The sequence below is a fragment of the Hemicordylus capensis genome, chromosome 2, assembly GCF_027244095.1.
Source record: "Hemicordylus capensis ecotype Gifberg chromosome 2, rHemCap1.1.pri, whole genome shotgun sequence".
In the NCBI taxonomy this organism is placed as follows: domain Eukaryota; kingdom Metazoa; phylum Chordata; class Lepidosauria; order Squamata; family Cordylidae; genus Hemicordylus; species Hemicordylus capensis.
The window spans coordinates 294,713,486-294,728,480 of NC_069658.1; the positions used below are offsets into that span (position 1 = coordinate 294,713,486).

At 43.2% G+C, this 14,995-nt stretch overlaps 1 protein-coding gene and 1 non-coding gene across 4 annotated transcripts; both read right to left on the reverse strand.

The window, feature by feature from the left end:
* Positions 1 to 1,899: 1,899 nt before the first annotated feature.
* On the reverse strand, positions 1,900 to 8,194 carry RPL32 (ribosomal protein L32). 3 transcript variants are annotated; one of them, XM_053292017.1, is made up of 4 exons: positions 8,047 to 8,194; positions 4,159 to 4,259; positions 3,438 to 3,619; positions 1,900 to 2,076 (listed from the first exon to the last, which is right to left on the reverse strand). In XM_053292017.1, exons 2-4 carry the CDS (start codon positions 4,252 to 4,254, stop codon positions 1,947 to 1,949), a joined length of 408 nt encoding a protein of 135 aa, XP_053147992.1. In that variant the 5' UTR covers positions 4,255 to 4,259; positions 8,047 to 8,194; the 3' UTR covers positions 1,900 to 1,946. The 3 variants fall into 3 exon arrangements, with proteins under 3 accessions (XP_053147992.1, XP_053147994.1, XP_053147993.1); XM_053292019.1 differs by lacking the exon at positions 8,047 to 8,194 and adding an exon at positions 7,928 to 7,976; XM_053292018.1 differs by lacking the exon at positions 8,047 to 8,194 and adding an exon at positions 5,385 to 5,467.
* LOC128348429 (small nucleolar RNA SNORA7) lies at positions 5,047 to 5,185 on the reverse strand. The gene has a single exon (XR_008318148.1). It is a non-coding gene; the product is annotated as a small nucleolar RNA SNORA7 (small nucleolar RNA).
* Positions 8,195 to 14,995: the final 6,801 nt, after the last annotated feature.

A 14,995-nucleotide genomic window follows, 5' to 3' on the forward strand; every position in this document is an offset into this window, starting at 1 on the left:
CCGCTCTTCCTTCAAGGAGCCCAGAGCAGTGTACTACATACTTTTCTTTCACAAAAACCCTGTGAAGTAGGTTAGGCTGAGAGAGAAGTGACTGGCCCAGAGTCACCCAGCTAGTCTCATGGGTGAATGGGAATTTGAACTCTGGTCTCCCTGGTCCTAGTCCAGCACTCTAACCACTACACCACACTGGCTCTCATTTAGAGCCATTTTCAGAGATGATTCGCATACTTGTGACACTAAGAAAAAAATATGCAAGTGAGTAAAACATGCATGGGAAGTTTCCAGGAAACCCACATCTCTGGTCATTGCACATATTACACAAACTCAAGTTTGCTACCAGGTATACTGTACATTCAACCAGCAGCTTTTGTTCCCATCTAAACATAGCTGTGTGCAGGGCTGAGGGCAAATCAGCATATGCAGGGCCTCCACATTTCATATGATTACAAATACATACTGACTGATGACATATGTTTAAATAGTGTGAGGTTTTTGGACATGTCCAGCCAGCTTGGACATATAGTGTATTTGTGACGCGGGGTGCGGGGGATAGAAGGACAACACATGCTTCACAGTTCTCAATCTTCTGGACTGCAAACCAACTTGAGCATAGTGCATTTATAAATATAGATCATATATTGTTTGTTCCATAAGTTTCTGTAATTCTCTTCCATGAAACAAGCCACTTATAGGACTGATTTTGTAAAAAAATCAAAAAATGTTTAACAAACAACCATTTGCCTCATGCCCTTTAAATATACATAGCCCTGCCACCCTGCCCTACATGTGTGCTCAATACCGCAGCCCTATACCAAGTCATGATCTAAAGGCTGGGACAGAAAGGGGTGTTTTACCCTTTTTTTTATGAAGGCAAAGGGCAGATTCCTCCATATGGGGGGGGGGAATAGAGAAATGATTCGGAGGAGGGCAGTTCCAGATATTTTTGTAATTTTCTGCCATGAATTAAGCCACTTATAGGGCTTTTGAGGTTCATTAAAAATTAAAACAAACACAAATTGAAATAGATTGGGAAATATTCAGACCCTTCCCAATCTGCCCTCCATCTGTGCTCAATATCAAAGCCCCATGGCAACCATTCCCTATTCAAGCGGGGGGAGGATAACTACAGAAACAAAATCATACTATACCTCCATTACTAGGTCTGAGGATGGTCAGCAGGTACAGGCAGGGCAGGGGGTCTGCACAGCGCTGTGGTGGGCATGGGCAGCCAGCGCTGGCCACTCTTTCTGCCTTCTCTGCTGCCTGCCAGCCGGTACTGGAAAGTGTCAGACATCCTGGTAGCTAGAGGCCTCTCTGGAAGCCCTGCCCACCTGCCTAAGAGCTGAGAGGTGGCAGTGGAGAGCAAGGGAGCTGTAGGAGCTTTCCTGCAGGTGAGGCTGTGTCTTGCTGAAAAAAGGTTGCCTCAGCTATGCTGCAGCGGGGGCAGGGAGAAGATAAATTGCTGGGACTGGTAGAGAAAGCAGGGCAGGCTGCAGTGTGCCCAGAGCGGGGCCTATGCCAGCTCGGGGTGGTTGCCCTGGCCGCCCCACCCTAAGAATGGCACGGTGTAGGATGTTTTGTGACTGTTGGATTCACTGTATGCATTTTTGGGTTCAAATGATGATGTACAGCTAAAACAATTTATTAAGCAGCCTATAAGATGAACAACATCCTGAATCCCAACCTCATCATCTATCCTTAAGTGGGTTAATATAGTTTTATACTGCTGCGCTATGCACAGCCATTATATAAGTCTTTCCCATTGAAATAGGTTGTGCTGAATTGTGAATCAGTAACTATCAGTGGGAATACCAGCTTGGTTTAACATTAAATTGGTAACTACCCTCCTTACCCGAAATCTATCCACAATCTCTCATGTCAAAAATGTCAGTTCTCCAGCACTTTTTAAATACTTTTATTAAAGACAGTTGTACAAGAGCAACCATTTATTCATTTTCCTCACTGCGCAGTCTGGCATTTGGATTGGTAACCTTGATAGCAAGTTGAGCTGCTCTCTCCACAATTACCTTCCGATTCTTGGAGGAAACATTGTGTGCAATCTCTGCACAATAGGATCTGATTTAAAACAAATGTGATAGCAGTAAGTTGAGAATAGTTCAGTAATATACTAGACTGTTTCTTAGGAGGTCTTCATCAATCTTAAATGCTAGTTTTATGTTAAATGGCCAATTTAGCCTTTGTCTGCTCAGGGCACTCTTCATAATCAGGACAATTATGTGGTACGGTCCTCATGGGGACATGCTATTTCCACACACAGGTAGGTAACTGCATGTCTGAATGCTCCCCACCCAACACATCCTGTCTTTGGAAAGATTGCACAGTGACAAGGCATTTCCCCTAAAACATTCTTTCAATGGACAAAGCATTTTTGACATAGGAAGTTGCCATATACTGAGTCAGACCATTAATCCATCTAGCTTAGTATTGTCTACACAGGCTGGCAGCGGCTTCTCCAAGGTTGCAGGATGGAGTCTCTCTCAGCCCTATCTTGGAGATGCCAGGGAGGGAACTTGGAACCTTGTGCAAGCATGCAGGTGGGCCCCATCCTGAGGGCAATATCTTACAGTGCTCAGATGCAGCCTCCCATTTGAATGCAAAACAGGGTGGATCCTAATTAGCAAAGGGGACAATCTATGCTTGCCACCACAAAACCAGCTCTCTCCTTGACATGGAGTGGGAAGTTTAGAAAAATATACAACCTTCTCCAGATATTCATAAGTAGTACACTTGAAAGAGGGCTGTATCCCCCCCACCCCCAAGAGGATTGTTTTTCAAGTTTCAAAAATGTTAGTGAGTTCTGATCAGGCCACTGGAAGACCAAGTATCTTGTTGTAAACCATCCAGAGACGTATGTTTTGGGCAGTATAAAAATTTGTTAAATAAAAAAAAAAAGTTTCCTCCTAACTCTGAACTGCCAAAACAACCAGTTTGGCATTATTCCTAGCTTAAGTGTGCATAACAAACTTTTTTTGTGTCTAACATTTTTAAACAATCCTTTCCTCTAAAGGGAAGGAACCCAATGCAATGTTTTACACCAGTAACTCTGAGGAGATCACCGAATAGAATCACATAATTTTATAGCTGAAAGGGACCTCAGAAGTCTTCTAGTCCAATCCTGTAGGCCTCTATTCTTTAGAAGAGGCTCCTAAAAAGTTAATTCTGGTTAGGTTTTTGTTTTTAAGAATTCCCCAAGGCTATTAAATATTTTGGACAAAACCCTTTTTATGATAAGAGTACATCAAGGACAAAGTTTTTGTGATATTCCATTATCCCACTGACACTATTTTTGCTGCAAACCAATGCCTACTGCTCTTACAACTCAGCCAGGTACCTCCAACCCAAGCTCACAGAAGAGCCACTTGATGCTAAAACACAGATTACAGAGTAAACACTTCCAATGCTTTTTTACAACTTACTTGTTACTCATCATCAGCACCTCCAGCTCTTTGACATTATGAACCAGAAATTTTCTGAACCCTGAAGGCAACATGTGCTTTGTCTTCTTATTGCTACCATACCCAATGTTTGGCATCAAGATCTGGCCCTTGAACCTTCTGCGAACTCTGTTGTCAATACCTCTTGGTTTGCGCCAGTTACGCTATGGAATTCAAAGAGAAAAATACTGAGATGCACAGTACATCAAATCGATCATCATGTCTTCAAAACATTGACTATATTACAAAGATGTACAAGACCTGACTACAACTGTATCTATTATACCCTGCCTTTCCCCCACACTGAAACTTAAGGTGGTATACACGGGGTTGCCAGTCTCCCATCCACTGATCAGATGCAGAACCACCTTACCTTCAACAAGGTGGCTGCATCACATACCCTTAGTCCATGTCCTGGGACAGGCCAACACCAGTGTCCTCTCTAATTGTTTTCACCTGTGCATGGAATGAGTTTTGTTCTGGATGGCAGCATCAAGGCAATCTGCGTGCACATGCATTCAGAGTGGGGCCGTCCTGATTCAACCTGAGTGGGATCTAAAATTAACTGAGTGGACATCAAAAAGTGTGTGAGCACACACACATACCTTAGAAGGAACACTGGTCAACACCCAGAGCATGATAAACAATTATCTAAGGATTTATGTGCGATTGTTCAAATGTCTTTCACAACAAGAGTGCCCACCTTGATTTTGACATAGCGATCAGACTGATGACGGATGAACTTCTTAGTCCTCTTCTTGACAATCTTAGGCTTGATGAGAGGTCTGAGCGCAGGCATAGTGTCTAAGGAAAACAGAGCATAGGTAAGGAACTGCAGACATTTTTATTATTTGTATAGTGCCATCAATATGCATGGCACTGTACAGAAGACAAGAACAGGTATCTCCCAAGGAGTTTACAATTCAAAGTGTGACACTGGGAACAGAACAGATGAAAAGGAGGGAAGTGGAGGCATGGTAGGGGGGAAATATGCAATTATCTGAACCGACATGAAACTGCCTTATACTCCACAAGAGCACTGGTCCATCTAGCTTGGTGGCATCTACACTAACTAGCAGCAGTTCTCCTGGGCTTCAGCCTGGGGTTTTCCCCTGCCTTTACCTGGAGATGTCAAGGATCGAACCTGGGATCTTCTGCAGGCAAGGCATGTGCTCTACCAGTAAGTTACAGCCCCATCCCTGATTGTTTTGCAGTCCCACATGCTTACACTCAGTTACAACTGAGTATGGAAACTAAGGGGTTGTGCCAAAGACTTCACAGAAAAAGGTGGGTTTGGAAGAAGGATTCAAAGAAAGAGAGGAGGCATCAAGCAGGTGTTTTGGGAAGCATAAGCAGCAGTAAGAGAGAAAGGGTTTGAGGGAGAAGGAAAACTACAAAAGACTGAGAGAGATGGAGCAAGTGACATGGACAGGGGTGTAACAGGATATAGAACAGAAAGCTAAGGAGGAACAAGGCCATGGAGAACTTTGAAGGTAGGGACTAGGAGCTTGTTTTGGATATAAGAGTTTGACAAAAAGCCAGGGTGGGCATTTAAGGAAGGGCATCAATAGGTAATTAATGAACCACGCAAGTCTGTGGCAGAGGTTCTTCCATTAGCTAGCCTATTTCAAAGCCAGAAATGGAATGGGTATTCTGCTGCAGTTTCTCTCCCTCCCGTGTCCAAAGCTGAAAGAGTATGGAAAGCTCTCCAGATGCGGTCTTGGGAGGTCATTAGTTTAAAGGGCTGAACCTCTGAACAATAGTTCTCCCACATTCCTTTAGTTTAGTGGGCCCTTAAAAATTGCCAATATAGTCCTATGTCTAAAGAACATGGGGGTGGGGGGACGACACCTCAATGACCTACTACAAGCTAGCCAATTGTTGTCTTTCTCCCTGCTTCTCCAGCTCAGACTTCGTATCACCACTTACTGCAACAGAGGCTACCAAAATGGGCACTGTGTCCTCACATGTTCCTTGACTTCTCCAGAATCACAGACCACTTCTCCCTGACCATATATCTACCAGCCATTTTAAAATTATGACAATCTGTATCAGATAGTTACATACAAGTTTCCAAAAAATTTGGCTAGCCTTGATAGCCAAGTAACGGATCTGTGGTTGCCAGGGCCCTACCCCTCCCCATCATTGCAATCCTATACGTGTTCACTCAGAAGGAAGTTCCACGTGTTCAATGGAGCTTTCTACCTGCTTAAGTACACAAAGGGTTGCAGCCCAAGCCCCTGACTTTGTGCTATATTGCAGCAGGTCAGATAATCCCAGCAGTTGTACTGGGTTGCAAAGGGCCTCAGAAGTCCAGTACAACTGAGACAATCCCTCTGCTCCCCAAATTTGTGGAGCTAGAGGGAAAGGCCAGGGTCTGCTTTGGTAGTGGGCAACAACAGGGCTCCAAGTTGTTCACCTCTAGCCTTCCTCTACAGTTTGGAGCTGGAAGGCAGGGCAAGTAGAACAAGCTACTGAGCAGCTACAATCTCTGCCCCTTCTCCACAGCAAACAGAATTATGGCCTGGGATTACACACTTAAGTGCATTAGCTACAAATGACAGTGTTTGCTAGTTGGGGCTACATAGAATGCATTAGTGCTCTTAAGTAGATGTGCAGAAGTGTATTAAAATTCAATGAGCATAGGCATGTCTGCACAGGATGTTCATTTCTAAATGCTCAAAACCCCAATCCAAATACTCCACCAACAGAAAAGGATATGGGGGTGACACAACCTTTTGCAGAAGAGCCCCCACCCCCAAGGACATACCTGGGAATATAAATATGTGGAGGGAAAGAGTGGGACTGTATTCTATTAGATCTCTCAAATCAACCTTTAAGGGAGCTGAACAAGGCCTACATGTGTTCAATTTCACACACATAGGCTCTGTACACAAAACTGAGACTCCTACAAAATGAAGGGCTCCTGATTGCAATGAGACAGCATGCACACAATCTGCACACGTGTAGGCTTTCTTCAGACCTTTGGAGAACCATATCAAGGTCAGGGAGAGCAAGTCCATCTCCATCATTAACATTCCTAGATACGTTTTGTGAAGACAGCTCCACTGTAAGTGAGGGCCAGTGTTTATACAGCTGGGTATTTTTATTTATTTATTTATTTTATTTTTACATTTTTATACCGCCTTTCGTTAAAAGAAAACCCCAAGACTAAGAGCATGTTTTGTAAGGAATCATTCAGTCTCAACAAGTTTTTTGCATGTCTACAAAAAACACAGATACCAAAACAAAAAAGCTTCTCTACCCCAACCATTTCAAATATCAGAGTAGCCCTTGAGAACTGTACAAGTTTTACTTCCTTTCAGGGACCTATAAACCATGACATTTGCTTCCACACATCCTAATGACTAGAGTTTCCAATTGCTGTAATAATCTTGGGAGTTCTAAAGCCTCAACTTGCAGAAGTAATTTCAACACCTAAAAACGTGAAATTATCAATACATGAGACTGGGGCTCAATCTGAAAGTCCATACTGCTGAAAATAAAAGCCAAAATTATTTCCCCAAAGTCAATTATTTCCATAGAGGTAGCCTTATTTATTCTTGCTAGTACAATTGAAGCCTTGCTGTTGCACTTTAAAGGCCAACACAAAGCTTATGCTACAATAAATTCACTAGTATTTAAACGTGCTGCAATACTTTTTCAATGTTTTTAAAATAGCTGTTGTACATTCATAGCAACTTTTTCTCCTAACACTGTTTTTAAGAAACAAGAGCTGACTTCACCTTTAACCGCACATTTTGTACAACCTACACCTTGGCTAAGGGCTGTAATATTATGCACATTTAGCTGGGAGTAAGCCCCAGTGACTATAGAAGATTCTAAACATACAGCAAAATGAGACGGTAGTATGCCAAGATGACAGATAGTATGCCAAGATGAACTGCCCCAGACTGCAGCTCAAAAGGTCAGGTTTCAACGTTCCCCTACGCATATAGAACATTAGTACAGCAGGCAAAATGATGGTCTAGAACCTTTCTCCCTGATGTACTAGGTTTCTATGTGCAGGGTTTTTTGTTGTTGTTTTAAACATAGGGATGCATAAGAGTGGAATCCCTCATCTGCAATCCAAAATGGTAACGTCCATTCTATCATCTCATTGTGCTGCATCTGGTTGACTCAGCCTTACTCTCAAGTAAGTATTCCTAGGATTATTGGTTTCATTCCATTTACTGTACTGTAATCCCCCCTCCAAGTATCACACAGAAACCAGAATCATCAAGCCACACACGACTGAACTCTGCCTTTTACTTCTGCCCCTGTCTTGACCTATTCAGAGAGAAGACCGCCACCCCCCTCCCCGCCCCGCCCGCCCCCCTCACACACAAGGGCCGGGAAGGGTTACCAGCAGCGGACTCTTCGAACTGTGGGCCTCCCCGCTCTCCGCATAAGGCCCAGCAAGCCCAGCAATGCCGCTTCGCTTAAAAGCGGGGAAACTCCCTTCGATTTACCGGAGTTTCGGGAAACACCTGCAGGTATTAAAGCGGAATATCGCCGAGCAGCCCTCAGAGGCAACCAAGGTCACCTATAAGACGCGCCCGCCCAGGATGGCAATGGATTCGGACCTTACCGGCTGTGGAATGGCGGCTTCCTCACAGCTAGGAAGCGCCGAGAGAAAGAGCGAAGTAGGGAGTCGCGAAGGATGATGGGAAGTCTCTGTCAGGTCCTGCCAGATCAGATGCTTCCCGCGTTCATGGAGATGGGAAAGAAGCTGATCCCGTCGCTTAAACTTAAATATTAGGTGTAAGAAAATTGAACAAAATATCTAGTTCGTTAAGGGGAAAGCCTCGTTAAAATATTTTTTATTTTGATAGTCCTATTAAAATCTGTGGGGCAGGAGACATATTTTCCAGGACCTGCATACGCCACTTCCGGTAATAAGTACATCAAGTGACAGAGCGGTAGAGTATTGACACCGGGCGGGGGAAAAAGACCTCGGAGAGGATTAAGCCGGTGCTGCTGACACAGGGACACCTAGTGGCAAGATGACAACAGCGCAACTCCCTTTAGAGCTATCAGGTCAGGTGTAGATTGTGGCTCCTGGTCTGGATTTATTTACGTACACACACTTTCTCTGTATTGGAAAAAAATTTCTTCCTCGGTTGTATTACTCAAAAGAATAAGTGATTTTGCTTCCATAAGGATTTTTCAGTCTTTAGTTCCTTAATGATATAGTATACATTCATAGTACTATGTACTATATACATACACACACACACTATGTACTATATGTAGTCAGTCTCTCTCCATACATACATACATACATACTCTCTCTCTCTAACCCCATCAAGCACAGGCTGAACATCATTCCCCTGCTAACTTGGCAAAGAGGCACCTTTTTAACATGGTGATTCTCTTTATTTAGCAGGGGGAGAGTAACTGGCCCTACCCACCCCCAGCACAGTACTTCCAGTGACTGTTGCTGGTGTCTGTCTTATTAGATTGTTTCTTTTTAGATTGTGAACCCTTTGGGGACAGGAATCCATCTTATTTGTTTGTTATTTCTCTGTGTAAACCACCTTGAGCCATTTTTGGAAGGGTGGTGTAGAAATTGAATTATTTTATATATATACACACACACACACACACACTCTGCCACCTGACGTGGCACAGCGGGGAAATGCTTGACAGAAGCAGAAGGTTGCCGGTTCAGATCCCCCTGGTACTATATATCAGGCAGCAGCGATATAGGAAGATGCTGAAAGGCATCATCTCATACTGCACGGGAGGAGGCAATGGTAAACCCCTCCTGTATTCTACCAAAGAAAACCACAGGGCTCTGTGGTTGCCAGAAGTCGAAACCGACTTGAAGGCACACTTTACCTTTACCTATATATACACACTATATGTATACTATATAGTATATATACACTATCTTGATACTACATAGTATCTAGATACTATATAGTATACATATAGTGTATATATAGGTAAAGGTGAAGTGTACGGTCAAGTCGATTTCGACTAGATACTATGGATACTATAGATCTACTATATAGTATCCAGATTCTCTCTCTCTCTCTCTCTCTCTCTCTCTCTATATATATATATATATATAATCAGTCCTATAAGTGGCTTGTTTCATGGAAGAAAATTACAGAAACTTATGGAACAATATATGATATATATATATTTATAAATGCACTATGCTCAAGTTGGTTTGCAGTCCAGAAGGTTGAGTGAGAACTGAGAAGCATGTGTTGTCCTTCTATCCCCCGCACCCCGCGTCACAAATACACTAAATGTCCAAGCTGGCTGGACATGTCCAGAAACCTCACACTATTTAAACATATGTCATCAGTCAGTATGTATTTGCAATCATATGAAATGTGGAGGCCCTGCATATGCTGATTTGCCCTCAGCCCTGCACACAGCTATGTTTAGATGGGAACAGAAGCTGCTGGTTAGACTAAAGCCTTTTGGACATCTAGCAGCTGATGTTAACGTGCGGGTAAAGAAAATCCAAAGCTGCAAAGACAGAATTACAATGGGAATGTGGTGCATAAGAAGCATGATTATGGGAAAGCTCAGCATCAGTGGATTAAAATGGACTGGAATGGGACACTTTCAGTCAGAAAATCATACTGTTTACCACTCAGGACATGAAAAACAAAGCAGGAATTGTGTTGCTTTCATAGTCAGGAAGGATATAGCAATGACAGTACTTGGGTACAATGCGGTCAGTGACCTACTAATATCAATTAGATTTCATGGACAACCCTTTAACATGACAATTCTTCAAGTCTATGCCCCAACAACTGATGGAGAAGAAGAGGAAGTTAATGAGTTTTATGCTCAAGTTCAGTCTGAACTTGACAGAGCATGCAAGCAAGATGTGATGCTGGTGGTTAAAGACTGGGATTCCAAAGTTGGAAAAGGTAAGAAGGAAAACACAGTAGGCCTAAATGGCCTAGGAAACAGAAACGAAGCAGGAGAATGACTTATTAGTTTCTGCCAAAACAATGATCTCTTCATTGCTAACATGTTCTTCAAACAACCAAAGCGGCGCCTATACACATGGACATCACCAGATGGAGTACACAGAAACCAAATTAATTACATTATTGGTGCAAGGAGGTGCGAGAGCTCAGTTACAACAGCAAAGACATGGCTGGGGGCCGATTGTGGAACAAATCACAAACTGCTCATGTGCAAGTTCCAAGTCAAGCTAATGTGGAAAACAAAGCTATCCAGTTTCCACGATATGATCTTTAGAATCTACCCACCATTTTCAAGGAGAACATCAGGAACCGCTTTGAAGTTCTGAACCTCATTGATAGGGAAGCAGAGGAACTGTGGAATGAAATCAATGTTATGGATGAATGTGAAAAGAGACTGCCCAAGACTAAGAAACAGAAGAAAGTAACATGGATGTCAGAACAGAGGGTGGAAATTGCCAAGAAGAGGAGAGAAGCCGAAGTCAAGAAAGATAAAGGACTCAGGAAGGAACTTAATAGGGAATTTCAGAAAGCTGTTAGAAAAGACAAAGAGCAGTACTACAATGATATCTGTAAAGACCTTGAGGATGGAAATAGACACAGAAAAACAAGGAAAGTTTTCCAAAGTATCTCTGAACTCCAATGGAGGTTCCAACCTCAAATTGGTATGTTAAGGGATGCCAAAGGACAGATAGTAACTGATTCAAAGAAGATCAAACAGAGATGGAAGGAGTATACTGAAAATCTGTACAGCAGGAACATCAACATCCAAGATATTCTAGAAGATATTCCCTACCTGCAAGAACCTCTAGTATGGGAAGATGAAGTTAGATCAGCACTCTGGTCATTACCAAGTCGGAAGGCTACAGGAATTGATGGAACTACAGAAATATGGCAGGCAACAGAAGAAGAATCAGTCAAGGCCCTAACCAAACTATGCCAGCAAATTAGGAGAATGACACAGTGGCCTACAGATAGGAAGAGGTCAGTATACATACCCATACCAAAGAAAGGAGACTTAACAGATTGCGCAAACCATCGCACAATATCCTTAATTTCACATGCTAGCAAAATAATGCTCAGGATTCATCAAAAACAGATTAGAACCTTATGTGGAAACGGAAATGGCGAATGTTCAAGCTGGTTTCAGAAAAGCTGGTTTCTTTCTTTATTCAATTTATATGCTGAACATATAGTGAGAGAAGCTAGATTTGAAGAAGATGAGCATGGTTTTAAAGTTGGAAGAAGAAACATCAATAACCTGCGCTACGCTGATGACACCACTCTGATAGCTGAGAATGCAGATGATCTGTGAGCTCTAGTAATGAAAGTCAAGGAGCAGAGTGAAAAAATGGGACTACAACTAAATGTAAAGAAGACTAAATAAATGACAACTGATACAGCAACCAGCCTCAGAATTGACAATGAAGACACTGAAGTAGTGGATAGCTTCTGTCTTTTAGGATGGTCCGTCAACAGTAAAGGATCCAGCAGTCAAGAAATACACTGCAGACTAGCATTTGGTAGGGTTGCAATGAAAACCTTGGAAAGGATATTTAGATGCCTTGACTTGTCTATACCTACAAAGATTATAATCGGTCAGACAATGGTTTTCCCCGTGACACGCTATGGATGTGAAAGCTGGACTTTGAAGAAGCAAGATAGAAAAAGAATGGACGCCTTTGAACTTTGGTGCTGGGGAAGACTTTTGAGGATATCCTGGACAGCCAGGGAAACAAACAAATGGATCATAAAACAAATCAATCCAGAATTTTCACTCGAGGCACAAATGACTAGGCTCAAACTATCATACCTCAGACACATAATTGTGAAGACCCAGCTCCCTTGAGAAGTCCATAATGCCGGGAAAAGTTGAAGGAAAGAGAAGGAGAGGATGGCCAGCAGCAAGGTGGATGGACTCGATTACCACAGCAATGAATGCACCACTGAGAGACTTTAAAGGCCAAGTTGAAGACAGATCATCCTGGAAAGAATCTATCTATGTCATCGCTAAGAGTTGACACTGACTTGACGGCACTTAATCAATCAATCACATTCATAGTCCAAGCCTGTGTATGTCTATTCAGAAGTAAGTCGTAATGAGTCTTGTTTCTAAGTAAGTGGGCTTGTGAATCACAGATTTTATTACCTTTAAATGTTAACTCCCCAAGAAGACTAGGGATAAATTAAATCTTTATCTCAATAAAGTTGTCAAGTGCTGCTGTGCAGAGGGGAGCATTTCATCTAATTTTAGCAGTTTGCTAAAAAGGTCCACAGAGGACAATATTGCTTCAGCTACACTTTGCAAACTGCATCAATGTCACGTGTCATTTGTAATGTCTCGCTACACCTGTGTGTAAATATGAATCTTGCACAAACTCCTACTGTTGCTACATGAGCACTAGAGACACGAGTAAGAATAGACATAGGACATATCAGGGAGAAAGAGTGCAGCCCAACAAGGCAATAGCACTCCAGAGGCAGGCGCCGAATGTTGCCTCACTTTGTACTCTGCCGCTGTGGGGCTTATCCTGCCCACTACAGGATTTTAGAGGGATGTTGGCTGAGGCTTGCTTGCCTGCCAAAAGCCTATTTTCATCATCCCTCCTCACGCCCTTGGAAAGGCTGCTGCATATAAATTTCCACCTGGTCCCTATACAGACTTTTAAGTGGGCACTAGCTGCAAAATTAGAGAAGGCTGTTGTGGTCATTGTGCACCGTTTCTCTTTCTCTCCCTCCCTCCCACCCTTTCTTATCTGGCCATCCCCCAACATGTCTCTTCTCCTCTGTGCACAGAGTGAAAGGGGGAGTTGTTTCTTTCTCCCCCACAACCTTCCCCTTATCATCTTCTCCTATCACCCACTTCCTTCTTTCCATTATTATTTTCCCCAATACTTCTTTCTCTCCAACAACCTTCCCCTTCTTTCCTTCTTCAGCCAACTGAACTCCATCTTTTCCCTTCTTCCCAGTACACAGGAGAGCAGCTCCTCCTCCCCACTTTCTCTTCACCCATTTTAAGAAAGTGATGCAAATGGCACTGCAGGATATTCCGGCATTTCTGCTGCATCGTGTGGAGATACGCTGCAGAAAAAGTAATAGGTGGAGGTGTGGCTAGTACCTGCCTGAGACTGACTTTGGGGAGTGCCACCCTTCGATTCCTAACTGTGCAGACTTGTTTCCTGTGCCCTGCAGTCAACTTCTGGTCAATATGTATATTTTTTTTCTGCAGTGCTCTTGAGCACTGCCAGTGGTGTGCTAGAACAACGGGCAGGCACACAACTCAGGCAAATCCCGAATACAGAAATACTGTTAAAATTTTCAGGAAGTCAGGAGATAAAATGGTGGCAAAAAACCAAAATGGCTTCCACAGCTGCTTTCTGCCGTTCTAGAACCTGCCCCCGCCCCCCGCACTGCAGCCGTGATAACTGTTCTCTAAGCTTTCTCTCCCCCTTGTTTTGTTTTGGCAAGCTGGTCTTGTGCACTTCTGCTATTGCAAAAGGAAGAAAAGACAGAAATCCTTCTGAAATAGCACAGTTGCTCAAGAGCACCTTCTTAGACAACAAACCCAGATGTCTAGAGAGAAAATACCAGAGTGCAGTAATGACTGGGCAGAGATCTCTGAAATTTGGCACACAGGTAGTCAGAGGCGTAACTAGGGAAAATGGCGCCCGGGGCAAGCACTGAAATTGCGCCCCCCCGCCGCGCCCCCCCCGCCGCGTCAAGCACTGAAATTGCGCCCCCTGTCCAAACATCTGACATCAATCTTTCAGATATCTTCACCATAATATCAGCTCAAAAATACAAGTCAAGCTCGTTAAACTATCCCATGTAGTAAACCCACATCATGAATCACACATCATTTCCAGGATAGTGCAACCATCTACTTTTGAAAGAGGTGGCAATTTCCTAATGCGATAGTTGCCCACAGGAAAGACTGCAGATCCTCCAATGAAACAGAATTCACTTTTTGCAGGATGTAACATTTGAAGCAATCAATAGTCATGTTTGCTGTTGCAGGAAAACGGAGGCCATCTCTGTTGCAAGCCATACATCATTCAGTTATTAAACCCATGCTGGGAAATATTAATGGAACGGAAGGCATGCCTGCAGACAGGAGAGCTAATCAATGCACTTTGCTAACATGATCTTTAGTGGGGTTATTCTGCCTCCCTCTCTTGCTGCCTGCTTTAGAATTCATGGAGCAGAAGATCTATCAGCACAGCACCAAGGAAGGCAAGCTGACCCATTTCTCTGCTGAACTCAAAGCTTGCTCTTGGCTCAGTAAGAAGCAGCCTGTCTACAATGACACAGCAAGGATGGAGCGACCAAAATGTGCAGGGTCCCTCCTCCTTTTCCAAACTCCCCCGTTGCCCTTTGGTATTTATAAAGTACATTACAGGTCTGCAATCAACCTCTGCATTTAGACATACTGGAGAAGAGAGACTTTAGCCCACGACATCGACAAACCAAACTTTTGAGTCAGCATTTCTCTTTTATCTCCATTTGCACTATCCAGCTAAGGCACTGGACTCAGAAACATGCACTTGAGGGGATGCAATCCATTATAACTGTTATTAGAAA

Bases quoted from the DNA above. Each gene is read 5' to 3' on its own strand.
- RPL32 (XM_053292017.1), bottom strand. From the start codon at position 4,254: ATGCCTGCGCTCAGACCTCTCATCAAGCCTAAGATTGTCAAGAAGAGG. The intron at 3,620-4,158 runs GTGGGCACTCTT...TGAATTCCATAG, and splicing joins ATCGCTATGTCAAAATCAAG to CGTAACTGGCGCAAACCAAG. The intron at 2,077-3,437 runs GTAAGTTGTAAA...GTTTTAAATCAG, and splicing joins GTGCTGATGATGAGTAACAA to ATCCTATTGTGCAGAGATTG.